Raw genomic sequence first — 17302 nt, forward strand, 5'->3', positions numbered from 1 at the left:
TATCCATCATTCAAAGTGTCAATAATGGTAGAAGCACCGGTGTCACATTTCACGTGACCTAACTGTTCAGATTTATCAGAACGAGGCTCGTCTGCTGGACCTACTTATCTTTGCTTCACCAAAACATTTTTAATGCCTACACAGATCTTTCTCGCAACCAACTCAATACTAGATTTAGTGACATCACCCTTTTACTTGTATCTTAAGAAAAAAAAATGAGAAAAATTTGTTAACAATAAATTTGTCGCATTCCTTGCGTTTCACACATAAAACAAAATTTAAAATCAGTTAAAAACACTAAAACATTATCCAGATATTTTAAATGCGCTACGAAACAGATACTGTCAACAGTTGGAAGTTTTGACATGTGGAAAGCAAAAAATAGTAAGATAAAAACATCTTGGAATTTGGAATATAGCTGTTTTCTCATCTATTTGCATATGCTCTGTAGTTAAATTTAACATACATTGAGCTTCATAAATAAAAGGATTGGTATAAATAAACGGTGAAATATAATTGAAAAAGAATATTTTTCCCATATATATATAACTACTTAATTTACTCACATAAAATTAATATACGAAAGTATAGATTTATGCGTAAACTTTAAGTATTTACTTCAAAAGTGCTCAATACGTAGGTAGAGCTAGTTAGTAAGTTATAAAATGTATATGGCGATTAAGCTACACTGAATATTCCGCGTTTCATCCACTCTATGATTCTTCAGGCTTATGCGCGAATTCTGTGGTTGTTTGTCGTTTTTATATGCGCATCTTCTATTGAGATTTTAGTTAATTGGCTATATACATTTTATAACTTATATATATATATATACATATATATATATATATATATATATATATATATATATATATATATATATATATATAATGCGTGTGTGTATAATGCATTTCGATACCAATTTTTTTTTTAATTAAATATTCTGGAAACTATATGCATCAAAACTCAACAACATACAATTCATAATATTGTCTATGAGACTAGTAGTATTACTGGTGTGGTGGGTTAAGTTGCTTACTGTAATGCGGCTTTGACATTCGACTCTAATTATGACATCATGGAATTTGGATTGTTAACGTCTCTCCTGGAAAAACGTGAAAACTTTCTCCCGGCGTGAAGCGTCCATTTCACAGCTACATTTTGAAAGTAACATCTTTTCTACAGCTTTTTGAGTTCATTTGCTTTTCCACCTGATGATTCGACAAAGAATTAGAAATGTTCGTGATATATTATTATTATTATTATTATTATTATTATTATTATTATTGCTGTTGTTGTTGTTTTTTATTTATTTATTTATTTTAACACAAAAAGTATCGTAAGAAAAAATTAAAAAATATCAAAAGCTAAAATGTGTGCCTGTGTTCAAATAAAATTCATTCATGTTTTAAATATGATATATTTACCTGCGAAAATATCTTCTGCCTTCAAACACACCGTCATGTTTTCCTTCTGTATTTTTTTCAAAAATAAAAATACATTATCAGTAAAGTGAACATAGAGCATGCAATGTGTGTGTATATTAGAATATATATTTATGAGCACAAAATAATAATAATCTATATATTAATACGATAGCGTCTGTGTTCTTTTGTGTGTCACGCTTTCCGGCAAATTTCATTGGTTGAGATTTAAGAACACACACGCTGTCGTATTAATATATAAATTACACTAAATCTGAGTTAATGGATTTGGTGAGTGTTTAATGAGTTCCCAGGTATAATCTCCTCCTTATTTTCGATTAGAGGGGGGATGATAGTCTGACCTATTTACTTCCGGTGATGACGTCATTATCTTTTGTTAAAAAAGATATATATAATATATTTATGATGTGCTACATAGACATAAGATGTCATATTCCAAAAATCACATGGATGTACTATTGATTCCAAAAATCAGTTAAATGGATCAGTGCACGCTAGGGGCTTATTTATAACATCCCGAAACTTACTTACATATATCACGTAATCCTGAGTTTATATTTTCGCCGTTAATGTCCTCATGGCAGTAATTGCCAAAACTCTTCTTAAGGAAGGGGATGAGATTAAAGTCACTGGAATGCTTAGACTGATACAACACTCAGAAATTCTTGTAGTGAAATACTCAGTCCAGACAATATATCATAATTATTATTTTAGTAGGAGAGGGGCTATAATTTGGGTTAAAATTATGAAAAATAATTGCGGAAATTAGTAACATATTCACGAATTATGAAATGTGAGTTAATTGATTGACGAATTTATAATAGAACAATCATCCCAGACACTATACCAAAGTTATTATTTTCGTAAGGGGAGGGGGCGATAGGGTGGGTTCAAATAATGAAAAATGATTGTCGAAATTAGTACCATATCCAAGTATTATGAAAAATGATGAAATGTAAGTTAATTGATTGGTGTGTTTGTAATGAAGTAATCAGTCCAGGCAATGTATCAAAGTTATTATTTTAGTACGGGGGCGGTACAGTTTTAACAAAAGGGCTAGAATAATATGATGAACGGCCACAGAATGCCCAGCAGCAATATATTACATATGATAGATGCCGCTTAGCGTACATTCTAATAATAATTAGCGAATATATATATATATATATATATATATATATATATATATATATATATATTAATATTCACTGGGAACGGGCACTCATTTTTATATTCTTCTAAAAAAAATCAGTTTATTTACTAGACAAGCGTACAATTGTTTCAGGCCGTACTGATATTTTTATATATATTGTTCTCTGTATATACAGGGTGACCCCCCCCAAAAAAAAACAAAACAAAAGTTAAATGGAGGCCATCTAGAACATATGCTGTAGAACGGAGAAAAAAAGGCCAAAGACCCTTGTGTTTTGATGTGATGTTTTGAATATAATAAACTAGTTATGACCAAAGTTTCATTTCATTCGGACAAAACACTAAGAAACGGGGACTAATTAGGTCACCCTGTATATATGTTTCTTTTTTTTTTTTTTTTTTTTTTTTTTTTTTCATTTCAGTACGGGCGGCTCATCGACGCTAAGAATATAGATAAAAACCAAACAAAACGTCATATCAACCTATGAATAGTTCTCCTCTCAGACAGCCCGGTGCATTTATAATTTATAAAAACCAAACCAAACGGGCGGCTCATCGACGCTAAGATAAAACCAAACAAAACGTCATATCAACCTATGAATATTTCTCCTCTCAGACAGCCCGGTACATTTATAATTTTGAAGTTTTTTTACAGGTGCTGAATATATTGGATTATGTATTATATGATGCAAGGCTGTCAAGTACCCTTTAACATAATCTATCAAGATCGAAAAACCAAGATCGAGTGAAACGGAATTAATCGACAAGACTTTGGCGAATCTGTTTAGTTTGTATCTTTATGAATTTATATGGAGAGAGCGAGAGGTCCAAATAAATTCGGTGAAATCACGTGCCTTTATTCTACACTAGCGGGGGTACCCGGCGTTGCCCGAGTGTTTGTTTCCGGGACGGGGGGGGGGGGAGTTTTAAAAAATGTTATGGTAGGTAAGTAGGAAGGATCAAACCCGGAGTCATGAGTAAAAGTAGGAAAATAAAGTGTGAAAAAAAACAAAACGAAAAAAAACATCTGCAACGTTAACAGTTCGGCCACCAAGAAAAGTCCATTCCAGTTGTTTAGGAAAAAAAACAAAAAAAAACGACTACGGTAGGTCGGCGCGAACGTGAAAATATAATGTGAATTGTCCAGCACGCTAACCACTACGCCACAGAGCACTGCAGCTTAGTTTAGTGATTTTAAATAACTTCACATGAAAGAACTACGAAGCCAAACCGGTGTTCTCTTCTCAACTGTTCCTTGAGAACGATCCCCAAACGGTGTTAAGTGGTGGCAGGGGGAGGAGGAATTTATTAGAGAGAAAATATTTTACCACTTCCATTGATCTTAACCGATTTTGGCCGTGACTTCTCAGCAGAAAAAGTATAGAAATCTAAGATTATCGAGGAATTTGAGAAATAATAAGCCTATAACACACCTCAGTTATTGTTCTGCCGTTTGTGCATATTATATTTGCATGAAATATCTTGATTTTTAATCCTATTAATGTCAAAATCAGACGGGAAAAAATGAGTTCATTTTATTTATATAGATCTATCAAGATCGAAAAACCAAGATCGAGTGAAACGGAATGAATCGACAAGACTTCGGCGAATCTGTTTAGTTTGTATCTTTATGAATTTATATGGAGAGAGCGAGAGGTCCAAATAAATTCGGTGAAATCACGTGCCTTTATTCTACACTAGCGGGGGTACCCGGCGTTGCCCGAGTGTTTGTTTCCGGGACGGGGGGGGGAGTTTTAAAAAATGTTATGGTAGGTAAGTAGGAAGGATCAAACACGGAGTCATGAGTAAAAGTAGGAAAATAAAGTGTGAAAAAAAACAAAACGAAAAAAAACATCTGCAACGTTAACAGTTCGGCCACCAAGAAAAGTCCATTCCAGTTGTTTAGGAAAAAAAACAAAAAAAAACGACTACGGTAGGTCGGCGCGAACGTGAAAATATAATGTGAATTGTCCAGCACGCTAACCACTACGCTACAGAGCACTGCAGCTTAGTTTAGTGATTTTAAATAACTTCACATGAAAGAACTACGAAGCCAAACCGGTGTTCTCTTCTCAACTGTTCCTTGAGAACGATCCCCAAACGGTGTTAAGTGGTGGCAGGGGGAGGAGGAATTTATTAGAGAGAAAATATTTTACCACTTCTATTGATCTTAACCGATTTTGGCCGTGACTTCTCAGCAGAAAAAGTATAGAAATCTAAGATTATCGAGGAATTTGAGAAATAATAAGCCTATAACACACCTCAGTTATTGTTCTGCCGTTTGTGCATATTATATTTGCATGAAATATCTTGATTTTTAATCCTATTAATGTCAAAATCAGACGGGAAAAAATGAGTTCATTTTATTTATATAGAAGATAGATAGAGAAGATAAATTATTTTTCATTTTAGATTAAAACTAACTTTTACTTAAAAATAAAAGTTGTATAAAAGTTACTTAAATTACTTGTCATTCTAAAGTATAGAAAAAATTAATTCAAATAAAAATTGTTTTAAAGTTGTTAAACTTATTTTTCATGTTTGTTTTTTTTGCAAAAACATAATCTAAAACATGAGTAAAAATAAAAATTCGTTCCGTTTCACTCGATCTTGGTTTTTGATCGAAGGTCAAGGCTGCTACTTGGTCTACGAAATTGCAAGTGGCAGCCATGTTGATTTTTTTAATCATTCAATGTTTACACATATTTAATCATGCATTTCCCGAGTTTCGATGGGTAAAATAAATTAACTTTTTTTTACACTAAATGACTCTTCATTTAATGTTTAAGATAAGAAATATTTTTAATGCCTTATTTTACTCATATCACACACAAACCCTATTTAGCAGTATTGCACAGAATTGTGATACTCATGCAGAGCAGGGACCGTGCTATATTCAGAATTTTCCTGACAATTTTTGTAAAATGCCGGAAGGTACCGAACAAATGTTTAGTGATTTTTTTTTTCATGCAGACGCAGTCCAATTTTTTCATTGAAAATATATTTTAGTTTGTAATTCAATTAAAAATTAATTGAAAAAATGGAAACAAGTTTTTTGTTGTTGTTATGAAGAAAATGCAATAAAATATTTTTGGACAATTTTTACGAAACTTAAATAAAAAATTTTTAAAAATTGATTGTAAGATAAGTTTCAGGAATAAATATTTATTTTCTGACTAATAAAATTGCTAAGAAACATAAAAAAAAAACTTTTCTATATGAGTTTTTAATGATTTTTGAATATTTTTTGTTCAAATCAAGGTATATATATTTTTTTAAATAATAAGCCAATGATTGAAACAAATATTCCTTAATGATATGTTGTATTATTTTTTTTAAGATTTAGGATAAGGTTTAAGGTTTAGGGTTAGGTAAATATATATCGCGGTTATATAGTTCCATTTCTGACAAAATATCTATATATTTGCTTCCAGAGACTGCAGCATCTCTGCAAACTGTACTAAGTTCAAGTTGACTTTAATCAATTTTCAAAAATTCATTAAGTTTCATTTTTATTGAATTTTCTGCAATATTTAATATTACATTTGCTAATTGTTGCCGTTGCAGTTTTCAATGGCTCGACGCTTCCGGCGTTTCATGTAAAATGCCTGGAAAACTGTGACCATAGCACAGTCTTATTCTGCATAAGTACCCATGTTGTTTTCATTTCATTTGGTTTACTTACCTTCATTTTGTAGTTCAATGCCAATATAGATATCTCTTCGGCCGTACAGGGGACCTATGAACTTAACAACCCCCTGGGATATCTTCCCACTCTGTTTGGAGAACTTAACCACATCTCCAATATGCATGTCATCGGAGGAACGAGGAATGTACGGTTGCATTCCCTTAGTAAATAACCATTGTCTGGAAACAAGAAAAAAATGATTAAATGTCTCTGTTTAGCATGTGCAATGTGATGATTGATTTCATTACAAAACAAGTAAAATAAATAGGTAATATAATGCACTGAGGACTACCTGTAGTATTTATTCATGCCAAACTCAGTCACTTGTGTATGTGTATAATATAGAAATCAAGTATAATATAATGACTTGTGTATAATTAAAACAGCTCCTGAGCGACGCCAGTTATGAACAGCTAATATATATATATATATATATATATATATATATATATATATATATATTTACATCATCAACATTCTGATCCACATCTGGCATCAATTGAAATGAATGGCTCTCCTCTTCAGGAGGCCTCAAGTTTTGACAAGCTTCTGGGCTTGACCATTACTCCTAATCTTAAATGGAACACGTACATCAAATCTGTTGCCAAGGCCGCTGGAAAAATGGTGGGATCGAGTAGATATCTCACTGCTGATGCAATTCTCTATCTATATAGGAGCCAGGTACGTCCAAGGATGGAATACTGTTGCCACATCTGGACAGGAGCTGCTAGAAAGGACTTGGCCTGCCTTGATAGAGTTCAAAATAGACTTCGTAGCCTCGTAGATGTCCTTTTCTCTTCCCTGCAACCTCTATCTCAGAGAAGAGATGTTGCGAGTTTGTCTCTAATGTATCGTTACTTTCATGGAAAGTGTTTGACTGAGCTTAAGTCTATGGTCCTCCCTCGCTAAATTTTCACAAGAAACACTCGTCTAGCTGAAAACACTATCAATAATTCCCCCCACTCTTTATCTGTGCCTAAACCTAAACGTAGATTCCATGAAAAAAAGCTTCTTTCTTAGAACTGCACGCCTGTGGAATTGTCTTCCATTTTCCTGCTTTCCAGCTGACTACAATATGGTTGTGTTCAAGTCTAACGTAAATAAGTTCTTGATGAGCCGTTCCATATAAGTTATCAAATTTATCGAATTTTCATTACTAATGATTACTATATTGTCCAATTTCTACTGTACACTTTTTAACCCTTATCCTTGAGTGGCCTCTTGGCCTTGATAATGTGGTGATTCCTGTGTAAAAAAAAAAAATATATATACATATATATATATTGTATATTCAAATTCCGGTAATGTTCGTGTACCAATAAAATTAAAGTCAAAATTAATTGACTCACTTAATTAAGTTTCATGATTATCAGTTTTCATAATCGAGCATGTATATAATACTTTTGCAAGCATCAAGACAACAAAATATAAAATAAGAACATCATATTGTGTATTTTGTTATGTGTTACAATTGTTTCATAACCATTTGGACAAATTTAAACATTATCTAATCTAAAAATATTCCAAAAATAGCTACTCTTCAGACACCAAAATACATTCGTTATATAAATATGAACATACTCACAATTCCTATTTTAAGGGATCACAAAGTTGGACTCATCTCATTCCTCATCATTTTATTTCATTTCTTTTCATATATATATATATATATATATATATATATATATATATATATATATATATATATATATATAATTTAAAGGAGATTAGAGCAATAGTCTAAAGAGCTGAGTGTATTTTAATGTAACAGTGAAATTACTAGTTTAATTAAAATACAGGAAATAGAAAGTGCTCGTTGTAATTTAGATATATAATAAGCTCGATAGTTAAATGTCCTAGAGCTAATTCAATATTAAGAAATGTGATTGATAATTTAAAATTTAAAAATCAAATTATAATTAAATTAAAAATCCGTTTCATAAGAAGGAACAATAACAAAATCAATTATCTGTACGATCGTTTCGGAAAACAATGCTTTTTATTGTGGTATACATCAAGTTATGTACAATAATTACATATAGTTTTTTAGTAAGCAAGGTCTCCTCGTCAGCAAATTTTGAAGGGTTTTTATTGAATTTAAAAGACACCATAAATAAACCTAGCATTAAAAGTAAGGCAGATGAATCTGAAAAAAAATTGAAATAAAAGGTCTGGATTTAAAATTTATAAGAAAATTAATATGGGTTAGAGATAGAAATAAGTAGAGAAAAATATAGATTTGAATTTACATAATAAATTTGCTTTAAAAATATATAGAGATATTTACCTTTTAATTTTTCGCTTTTTGAAATCAGGAACTATGGTTAAAATATTCATTTAGATGTTTGCTATAGCTTTTTATCTTATTGAATGATGAATTTTAAAAAAGGGGGGACGCTCGTGCAGTAAATTATTTCCGTTAGCGTATTTTTGATTTAAAGACGCTACGGTTTATATATAGAGAATGTTGCTTGTGCAATTACATATTTTAAGGGGAGATAATTGTCATATTTTCTTTACTTTATTTATTTGAAGGGTGTAAGGGAGATAATTAGTCTAACTTAATTTATTAAAAAAAAAAATTAATTAAAAAAAAAAGTAATTGTAATCTATTTTTACTAATAAGTAATTTTTAATGATTTAAGGTGGTTTATATTTATTAAATTTAAACCAACGTTTATGACTACATGTAAATATAAGCGCCTGTCTTGAATTTAATAGTTTGGTTGTATTTTTTACATCTTCATATTTTAAAATTTTTAGGGTCTCTTTTGTACATAGTGCACAAAATTTATCTCCTGGTTTATATGATTTGCAAGTCTCAATTATTCGCCATTTTAAGTTGAAAGGAATATTGCTGTTTTTTAGTTGCCAAATATAGTTGGATAGAGTAGTTTGGTTTGATAGAGAGTTATTTTTAAAAGAATGTTTGTGCGTTGAAATTCCATGTTTTATTAGGCCAGATGTGGAACCAAAATATATTACCTCTTGCTTATTGCGATTATTTTCCGTTAGGTCTGTTGTTGGATTATTATATGGTGGGTTGATTAGTAATTGATCAGTAGATTGGTTTAAGTTGGTGTTATTATTTAATCTGGTAGTTGAGTTATGGCTGTTAATAGGTTCATGTAGATTTGGAGTTTTTGATACTGTGCAGCTATACATAACATTTTTAATTTTACATGAGCCTTGTAGGGGACATTTATTTTTTCTTCTACAGTTATAGTCCGATGTATTTTGTATAGTTGTATTTTGTAGTTTATTAATTTTCTTATTATTAGAGCTAATTATTTTCTGATGAAGGTTAGGCATAGTAGAGTAAGAGACTTTAATTGTGTTCTTATTGAAAATTTTATTATATCTATGGGGGGCTTTAAAGTTCTTATCTAATATTTTAAAAAATTCTCTGGCTATGTTTGTTTCTAGGTTTTTGGAATATGGGGGGTTGAACCATAGGATCTCGTTGTGTCTATTCTTACGTTTACGGGTTTTGGTTTGCTGTTTATTTGTATTATTATCTAATATTTGTGGTTTGGTTTTATCTTTTTTTGTCTCTTGTTATTTTTCTTAACTCGCATACGGGAAGACATATTATGTTATTACGCTCTTAATAGGTTTATTTTCAATGGAGTTTATGTTTCTATCATTTTTATTTATGAATTTAATTTGTGAATTATATCCAGAGTTTTTAAGGGCTTCATTATAATATTTTTCATTTTTGGTAAATATGGATTTAGTAGAAGACAGTCTAGAAATTCTTAAAGCGATATTGGGAACTATTGATTTTAATATTGATTTAGGGTGGTTTGATTGATTGTGGACATATAGTAGTGATTGGTTAGGTTTATGATAGGGTTCAAAGGTAGAATTCTCAAGATTTAAGGTTATGTCTAAGAAATTAACAATTTTTTTATTAGGGTCGATTTTTATACTAAGTCCATAATTTTTAAATAATTTATGTAGAGCTTTAATTGCTTTTTCATAATTTTTATTAGTAGAGTTAGTTACGAAAAGTGCATCATCTCTATATAGTCCTCCTTCAAGTTTGAATTGTTTATGGAGTATACAATGTATTTCATTTAAAAGGAAAAGGCCAACTAGATCAGTGACCTGAGTCGAATCCGTCGATCCCATTAAAATGTTGAAGTGGTTATGGGTATTTTTCCTGGTCCAGTATTTATTATCAAATGTTATTAAAGACTATATATATATATAATGATATATATATATATATATATATATATATATATATATATATATATATATATATATATATATATATATATATATTAGTGTTGGAACGATTAATCTGAATCGGAATTGGGAATTGGGAAAATCGGAAGATTTGGGGGTATCAGAATTGGTATCAGAAAAATTGTTGCCTATTTTCCGATTCCAAAACGATTCTTTTAATTGTCTTTTTTTATTTGATTTTGTTTAAAGTAAAATCTCCCATTGCTGGTAATAATGATAAAATAATGAACATTTATTGATTTTATATTATCAGTAAAGCTAAAATCGATAGATCACTCTCCACAAGTGTATTTTGTCGTTTAGGAAAATATGTACATGTTTAACATGTGCTTTTTTGCAAAAATTCGGGGGAAATAACAACTCTGTAGTTAAGTAATGAGAGATTTATAAAGAATCGGAATTGGAATCTGTAATTGTATCGGAATCGGGAATTTAGCACGAAATCGGTAATTCTATTGGAATCGTCCCATCACTAATATATATATTAGCTATGTACATGATGAATTAAAAAATGAAAAGGCTAGCTGATCAGTTTCAAACCTTGCTCAATACAGCTAAAATCGAGTTTAAAAACAATTAAGACAAAAAATATATGAGATAGAAATATGGCAAGAGACAAGTTTTTTTCACCCCACTTCTTCCTCTGCAATATTTCCATCTCATATATTGTTTTCTTAATCGTTATTAACCTTGATTTTAGCTTTGTTGAGCTAGGTTCAAAATCGATCAACTAGATTTTTCAGGGTTTTTTTTCAGTACTTTTAATACATGATAATTAATAAATTCAGTCTGTACATAGCTATTATTAAATTTTGTACCCCTATATATATATATATATATATATATATATATATATATATATATATATATATATATATATATATATATATACTAGCAAAAGTACCCGTCGTTGACTGGGTTCTAAAATAGCCTACAGAAAATGGACTCTGATTTATGAAAGTATGATAGGTTATGAAAAGGAAGGGTTGTAAAAAGATAGTTTCGAATTTGGTGGTATAAAAACCAAAGCAAAATATGATGAAAGTAAAAATAAAATAGATAAACCCCTTAATTTATTATACCATACCTGTTCACACTGAAACACTTATCACAATATTCTGTGGATCTATATTAAAAAACTTGTTAAACTTTGTGACATATTTCCATTCCATGGAGGTCAGGTGCGAACGAACACCCCCATAATTTTATTTTACCATATTTCTTCAAACTGAAACATAATTATCAAAGTATACTTATGCAGATAAATATGAAAAGTCTTTATTAATGTTTGTGCCTATTTCCATTCTTTGGAGGCCAGGCGCAAATGCAGACTCCACAATTTTATTATACCATCCCTATTTAAGTTAAAACATACTTATCAAAGTATTCTTATGTACATCTATATCAAAAACACTTGTAAACGATTTTGTTTTTAATTTTTAAATTTTTTATTTCCGTACTTTGTTGACCAGGCGCGAACGCAGACCCCACAATTTTAATGAACCATCGTTCTGCCAGATCAAACATACCCATTCCTGTGTCTCGATACATCTTCTATCATTATATGTAATCAGTTTTTTTAAAATAGCCAACCATATAGGAGCCTATTCGTGACCACACACACACACACACACACACACACACACACACACACACACACACACACACACATTCAACTTTATATTATAGATATATATATATGTACACTGATAAGATCTTATGCTAGATTCAGGGATATTCACTAAGTTCAATCAATTCATCTATCTACCTATATATCTATAAAAGTGAAATTGTCTGTCTATGTGTGTGTGTGTCTGTCTGTGTACATTTCCTTACCTAAGTACTCTGCCAATTTTCAGTCTACAGACTCGAGAATTGATATAAGGGGTATTCAGATTTAGGAAAATCTTTTTAATCGGTTTTCAGTCTGAAATTTGGCTATCAAGGGGTCAAAGTTCAACGATTTGACATTTGAAAACTCTACCAAACTCCACCAATTTTTGGTCTAAACATTTGAAATTTTAAATGTAGGTTACTTGGACATGGTCAAACGTTTTAATTTGATTTGATCCTCAAAACAATCAATGCTAAGGAGTCAAAATTGGGTCAAAGTTAAAAAAATGTAACCTCTGCGATCGCTACCAAATTATTCAGTCAATTTCTGGTCTAAACATTTGAAATTTTACATAAAGGGTATTCATTCAAAGATTGTTTGGGTCGAAAATTTGAGCTGTCAAGGGGTCAAAGTTTAAAAGATTTGTCATTTGCAGTCTCTAGCAAACTACTCAGCCAATTTTTGGTCTAAACATTTATAATTTTACATAACGGGTATTCAGACATGCGGCAAGCATTTTAACCAGTTTTGGAGAGAAAATTTCGCTGCCAAAAGGTTAAAGTTAAAAGAGTTGACCTTTGCAGATTCTACCAAACTCCACCTCTTAGGTCTAAACACTTGAAATTTTAGATGTAGGTAACTTGAACATGGGTCAAACTTTTTATTTCAGTTTGAGTCCAAACAATAAACGTTAAGGGGTCAAAATTGGGGTCAAAGTTTTAAAAAAATTTCCTCTGCGGCCTCTACATAATTACTATGACAATTTTTGGTCTAAACATTTGAAATTTTACATAAAGGGTATTCACACAAAGGGCAAGTTATGAACAGTACATAGGGCTCCAGCAAAGCCGGGCTGAACTGCTAGTATTTATATAAAGTTAGGTATGTGTATATGTTTATAAATTTGTGTGTATATGTTTATATATGTGTGTGTATATGTTTATATATGTGTGTGTATATGTTTATATATTTGTGTTTATATCTTTATATATTTGTGTGTATATCTTTATATATTTGTGTGTACTGAATTCACTTCTGACAAATTAACCGATCATTATGAATTTTGGAACACAGCTGCTAGACTCAAAATGTTGCAATATGGGCTAGATTTAGTTTAGCTATATTTAGAGTAGTTTTATGAAAGGGGTAAAATAGGGTAGAAATTATTTTTCAAAATTCAGATACCTCTGATTTATTTATTTATTTTATTTTTTATGAAACGTTAACAGTAGGAATCTCACATCAATTAATAAATATTCTCCAAATTTCAGTTTCCTTTGGAGGACTTAAATTCTTTTTTAGTTGGGCTACAATATATATATGGTTTCTCATTTGAAAATTCAAATATTTCAGATTTGTATTAAATTGGATCCTCAGGCATTAGTTACCAATTAAGTAAGAATCCCTGAATTTCAGTTTCTTCTTAAGACTTCTTAAGCTGAAACCTTAAATTTTAGACACTGTCTAAAGTAAAATTTATATAATGAATGTTATCCGAATGAAAACTCCAACTTCCAACGTAGACCCCTACTACCATGTCTCCTTCTCCAACATCAGAGGTCTTCGTTCTAACCTTCCAGAGGTTGAAACCCAATTACAGGAGACTAAACCAGACCTTTTATTTTTGAGTGAAACTGGCATTGGACAGGCTATTTCCCTAGATGAGTTTGCAATTTCAGGATACTCTAACTTAACTTCTAAATCTGACCCCCAAGATCGCCATGGGCATGGAATATGTGCCTATATTAAAGTTAGCTTTCCATGTGGGAGGGACATCTCCAGGGAAGATCCTAACTTACCCTATATGTGCTTCCGGGTTGCTTTAGCTCACACTACTGCATTTATATTTACTCTCTATCGCCCCCACAACAGCGGAGTTACTATCTTTCAAAGCATATCTGAGAAAATTGACCAAGTCCTTTCTACTTATCCTTCAGCTAACATTCACGTATGTGGAGACTTCAATGTTCACAACGTCGAATGGTTGACCCACTCAAACAAGACCGATGATGAGGGGAGGTTCTGTCATGATTTCTCCATTGCCTATGACCTCACTCAGATTGTTCAGGAACCTACCCGTGTGCCCGATAATGACGGCCAGTATGCGAGCCTACTAGACCTTTTTCTCACAACTTGCCCTGAACTATGTTCAGTTTCTGTTGTGTCGCCTCTTGGATCTTCCGACCACTCTGTTGTATCAATTAAGATAAAAATGAAATGTAATAAGTCCCCAGACGTACCTCTTCATCGTACAGTATATCGATACACTAAGGCTGACTGGGATAGCTTCCGTACATTTATATCTGATCTACCTCTGCATTCCATGTTTAAAAAGGATGTGTCCTCTATAGTATTAGACCTAACTGAATGGTTAATTGTAGGTATTGACCATTTCATACCCTCTAAAAAGTTTCAGCAAAAACCTAACAGCCAGCCATGGTTCTCTCCAGAATGTGCTGCTGCCATTGCGCACAGAAATCACTTTTTCCACTGCTTCAAACGTAATAGATGTATGGAAACTAAAGCCGTTTTCAGGACTGCCAGCAACCATTGTAAGAAAGTAATAAGGAACGCAAGAGTGTTGTATGCTCAATCTGTTAAGTCCAAAGTAGCTGAGCAGCGGCTTGGTTCCCACCAGTTTTGGCAAATAGCAAACAGAATCCTGAACAGAAGCGTGTGCTCCATCCCAACTATTATCAATGGACCTGAGGTAATCTCGTCAGCATCAGACAAAGCCAAACTCTTTGTCAAGAACTTTGCAGCTAATTCTACCCTTTGCGACCAAGACCGCCAACCCCCAATATTTCCTCCTGTATCAGAAAACACGCTATGTGATATACGTATATCTGTACGTGATGTTGCGAAGCTAATCAAAAACCTTGATTCGAGTAAAGCAACTGGCCCTGATGGTATTCCAATTATAGTACTCAAAAAACTTCAACCTGAATTAGCGCCCATACTTACAAAACTGTTTAAACGTTGTCTTAAGGAGAATAGTTTCCCATCTCCCTGGAAAATCTCATCAGTATGCCCTGTATTTAAGAATTCAGGTGATCGCTCATCCCCCTCTCAGTACAGGCCAATAAGTCTCCTGTGCGTCATGAGTAAGTTGCTAGAATCTGTGTTAAATACAGAAGTAATCAAACATCTCAACAAAAATAACCTTCTTAGTGACACTCAATATGGTTTCCGTTCTGCTAGATCTACAGCAGATGTCCTTACAGTTATATCGCATAGGATTAGCAAATCTCTCGACGGTGGCAATCTTTCTAGGGCAATTGCTCTTGACATATCTAAAGCCTTTGATAGGGTATGGCATAAAGGTTTACTTCATAAGATCGCTAGCTATGGTATAGCTGGAAAAGTCTTCTCAATTATTAAATCATTTCTTTCTGATAGGTTCATAAGAGTAGTAGTTGAGGGGCAAAAATCAGAAGCTCACAGTATTAATGCCGGTGTTCCTCAGGGATCCATCCTGGGCCCAACTCTTTTCTTGATCTACATTAATGATCTTCCAAATCATATCCTTACATCATTTGTAGACATTTATGCTGACGACACTACCATTTATGGTACCACATCTAAGACAGTAAACGACCAAGTTCTCTCCAATTCTCTCTCCTCTGATCTTGAGCACGTAGTACAATGGGGAAAGAAGTGGCTGGTTACTTTTAATGCATCTAAAACCAAGCTTCTCTCTTTACATCATCAACATTCTAATCCACATTTGTCATCAATTGAAATGAATGGCTCTCGTCTTCAGGAGGCCTCAAGTTTTGACAAGCTTCTGGGCTTGACCATTACTCCTGATCTTAAATGGAACACGTATATCAAATCTGTTGCCAAGGCCGCTGGAAAAATGGTGGGATCTTTCTATCGATCCAGTAGATATCTCACTGCTGATGCTATTCTCTACCTATATAAGAGCCAGGTACGTCCAAGGATGGAATACTGTTGCCACATCTGGGCAGGAGCTGCTAGAAAGGACTTGTCCTGCCTTGATAGAGTTCAAAATAGACTTCGTAGCCTCGTAGGAGATGTCCTTTTCTCCTCCTTGCAACCTCTATCTCACAGAAGAGATGTTGCGAGTTTGTCTCTGATGTATCGTTATTTTCATGGAAAGTGTTCAACTGAGCTTCAATCTATGGTCCCCCCTCGCCAAACTTTCACAAGAAACACTCGTCTAGCTGTAAACACTATCAATAATTTCCCCCACTCTTTATCTGTGCCTAAACCTAAACGTAGATTCCATGAACAAAGCTTCTTTCTTAGAACTGCACGCCTGTGGAATTGTCTTCCGTTTTCCTGCTTTCCGGCTGACTACAATATGGTTGTCTTCAAGTCTAAAGTAAATAAGTTCTTGATGAGCCGTTCCATATAAGTTATTAAATTTACCAAATTTTCATTACTAATGATTACTATATTGACCAATTTCTACTGTACACTCTTTAACCTTTATCCTTGAGTGGCCTCTGGGCCTTGATAATGTGGTGATGCCTTTGTAAAAAAAAAAAAAAAAAAAAAAAAAAAAAAGGCATAAGGCTTATCATTATTTTATTTTGCATTTATTATTTGTGAGTGATGCCAAATTGTTCGGTCCAGGAAGTTAATTTTACACGTCCTATGAGATATATAGATATATCTTCTATACTCCTATAAATTCGTTTTTCTTTTGGTGTGTATTGATATTCATATAAAAACCCCTCTTTTCTATTTATTTAATGTATTTATTTGCTTCCCCATCAAAGCAAATTAGGCACAAGGCCGTTTTTAAAGTGGGATTAAACCAGCTCCCTGAAAAAAAGGGAAAAGGGGCACTCTAGTTGGGTCCAAAAATAGTAATTATCTATAGATTTCCCCTCCATTGACTGGGACAAATTACCTTAAGTGCAGCATCTGCAAAACAGATACTACACTTTGATCTCGGCT

At 32.5% G+C, this 17302-nt stretch overlaps 1 protein-coding gene across 8 annotated transcripts in view; it reads right to left on the reverse strand.

Moving 5' to 3' along the window:
- The window catches only part of LOC145286160 (uncharacterized), a 205414-nt gene that overhangs the window by 2482 nt on the left and 185630 nt on the right, over window positions 1-17302 (reverse strand). For all 8 annotated transcript variants that reach the window (XM_080134939.1, XM_080134932.1, XM_080134938.1 and 5 more), the window contains 2 exons: window positions 6283-6464; window positions 1428-1473 (listed from right to left, as the gene is read on the reverse strand). In XM_080134939.1, coding sequence (XP_079991065.1) covers window positions 1428-1473; window positions 6283-6464 — 228 coding nt within the window. The remainder of the gene's footprint in view (window positions 1-1427; window positions 1474-6282; window positions 6465-17302) is intronic.

This window comes from Euprymna scolopes, chromosome 10, assembly GCF_053919585.1.
Source record: "Euprymna scolopes isolate OS-2025 chromosome 10, ASM5391958v1, whole genome shotgun sequence".
NCBI lineage: Eukaryota > Metazoa > Mollusca > Cephalopoda > Sepiida > Sepiolidae > Euprymna > Euprymna scolopes.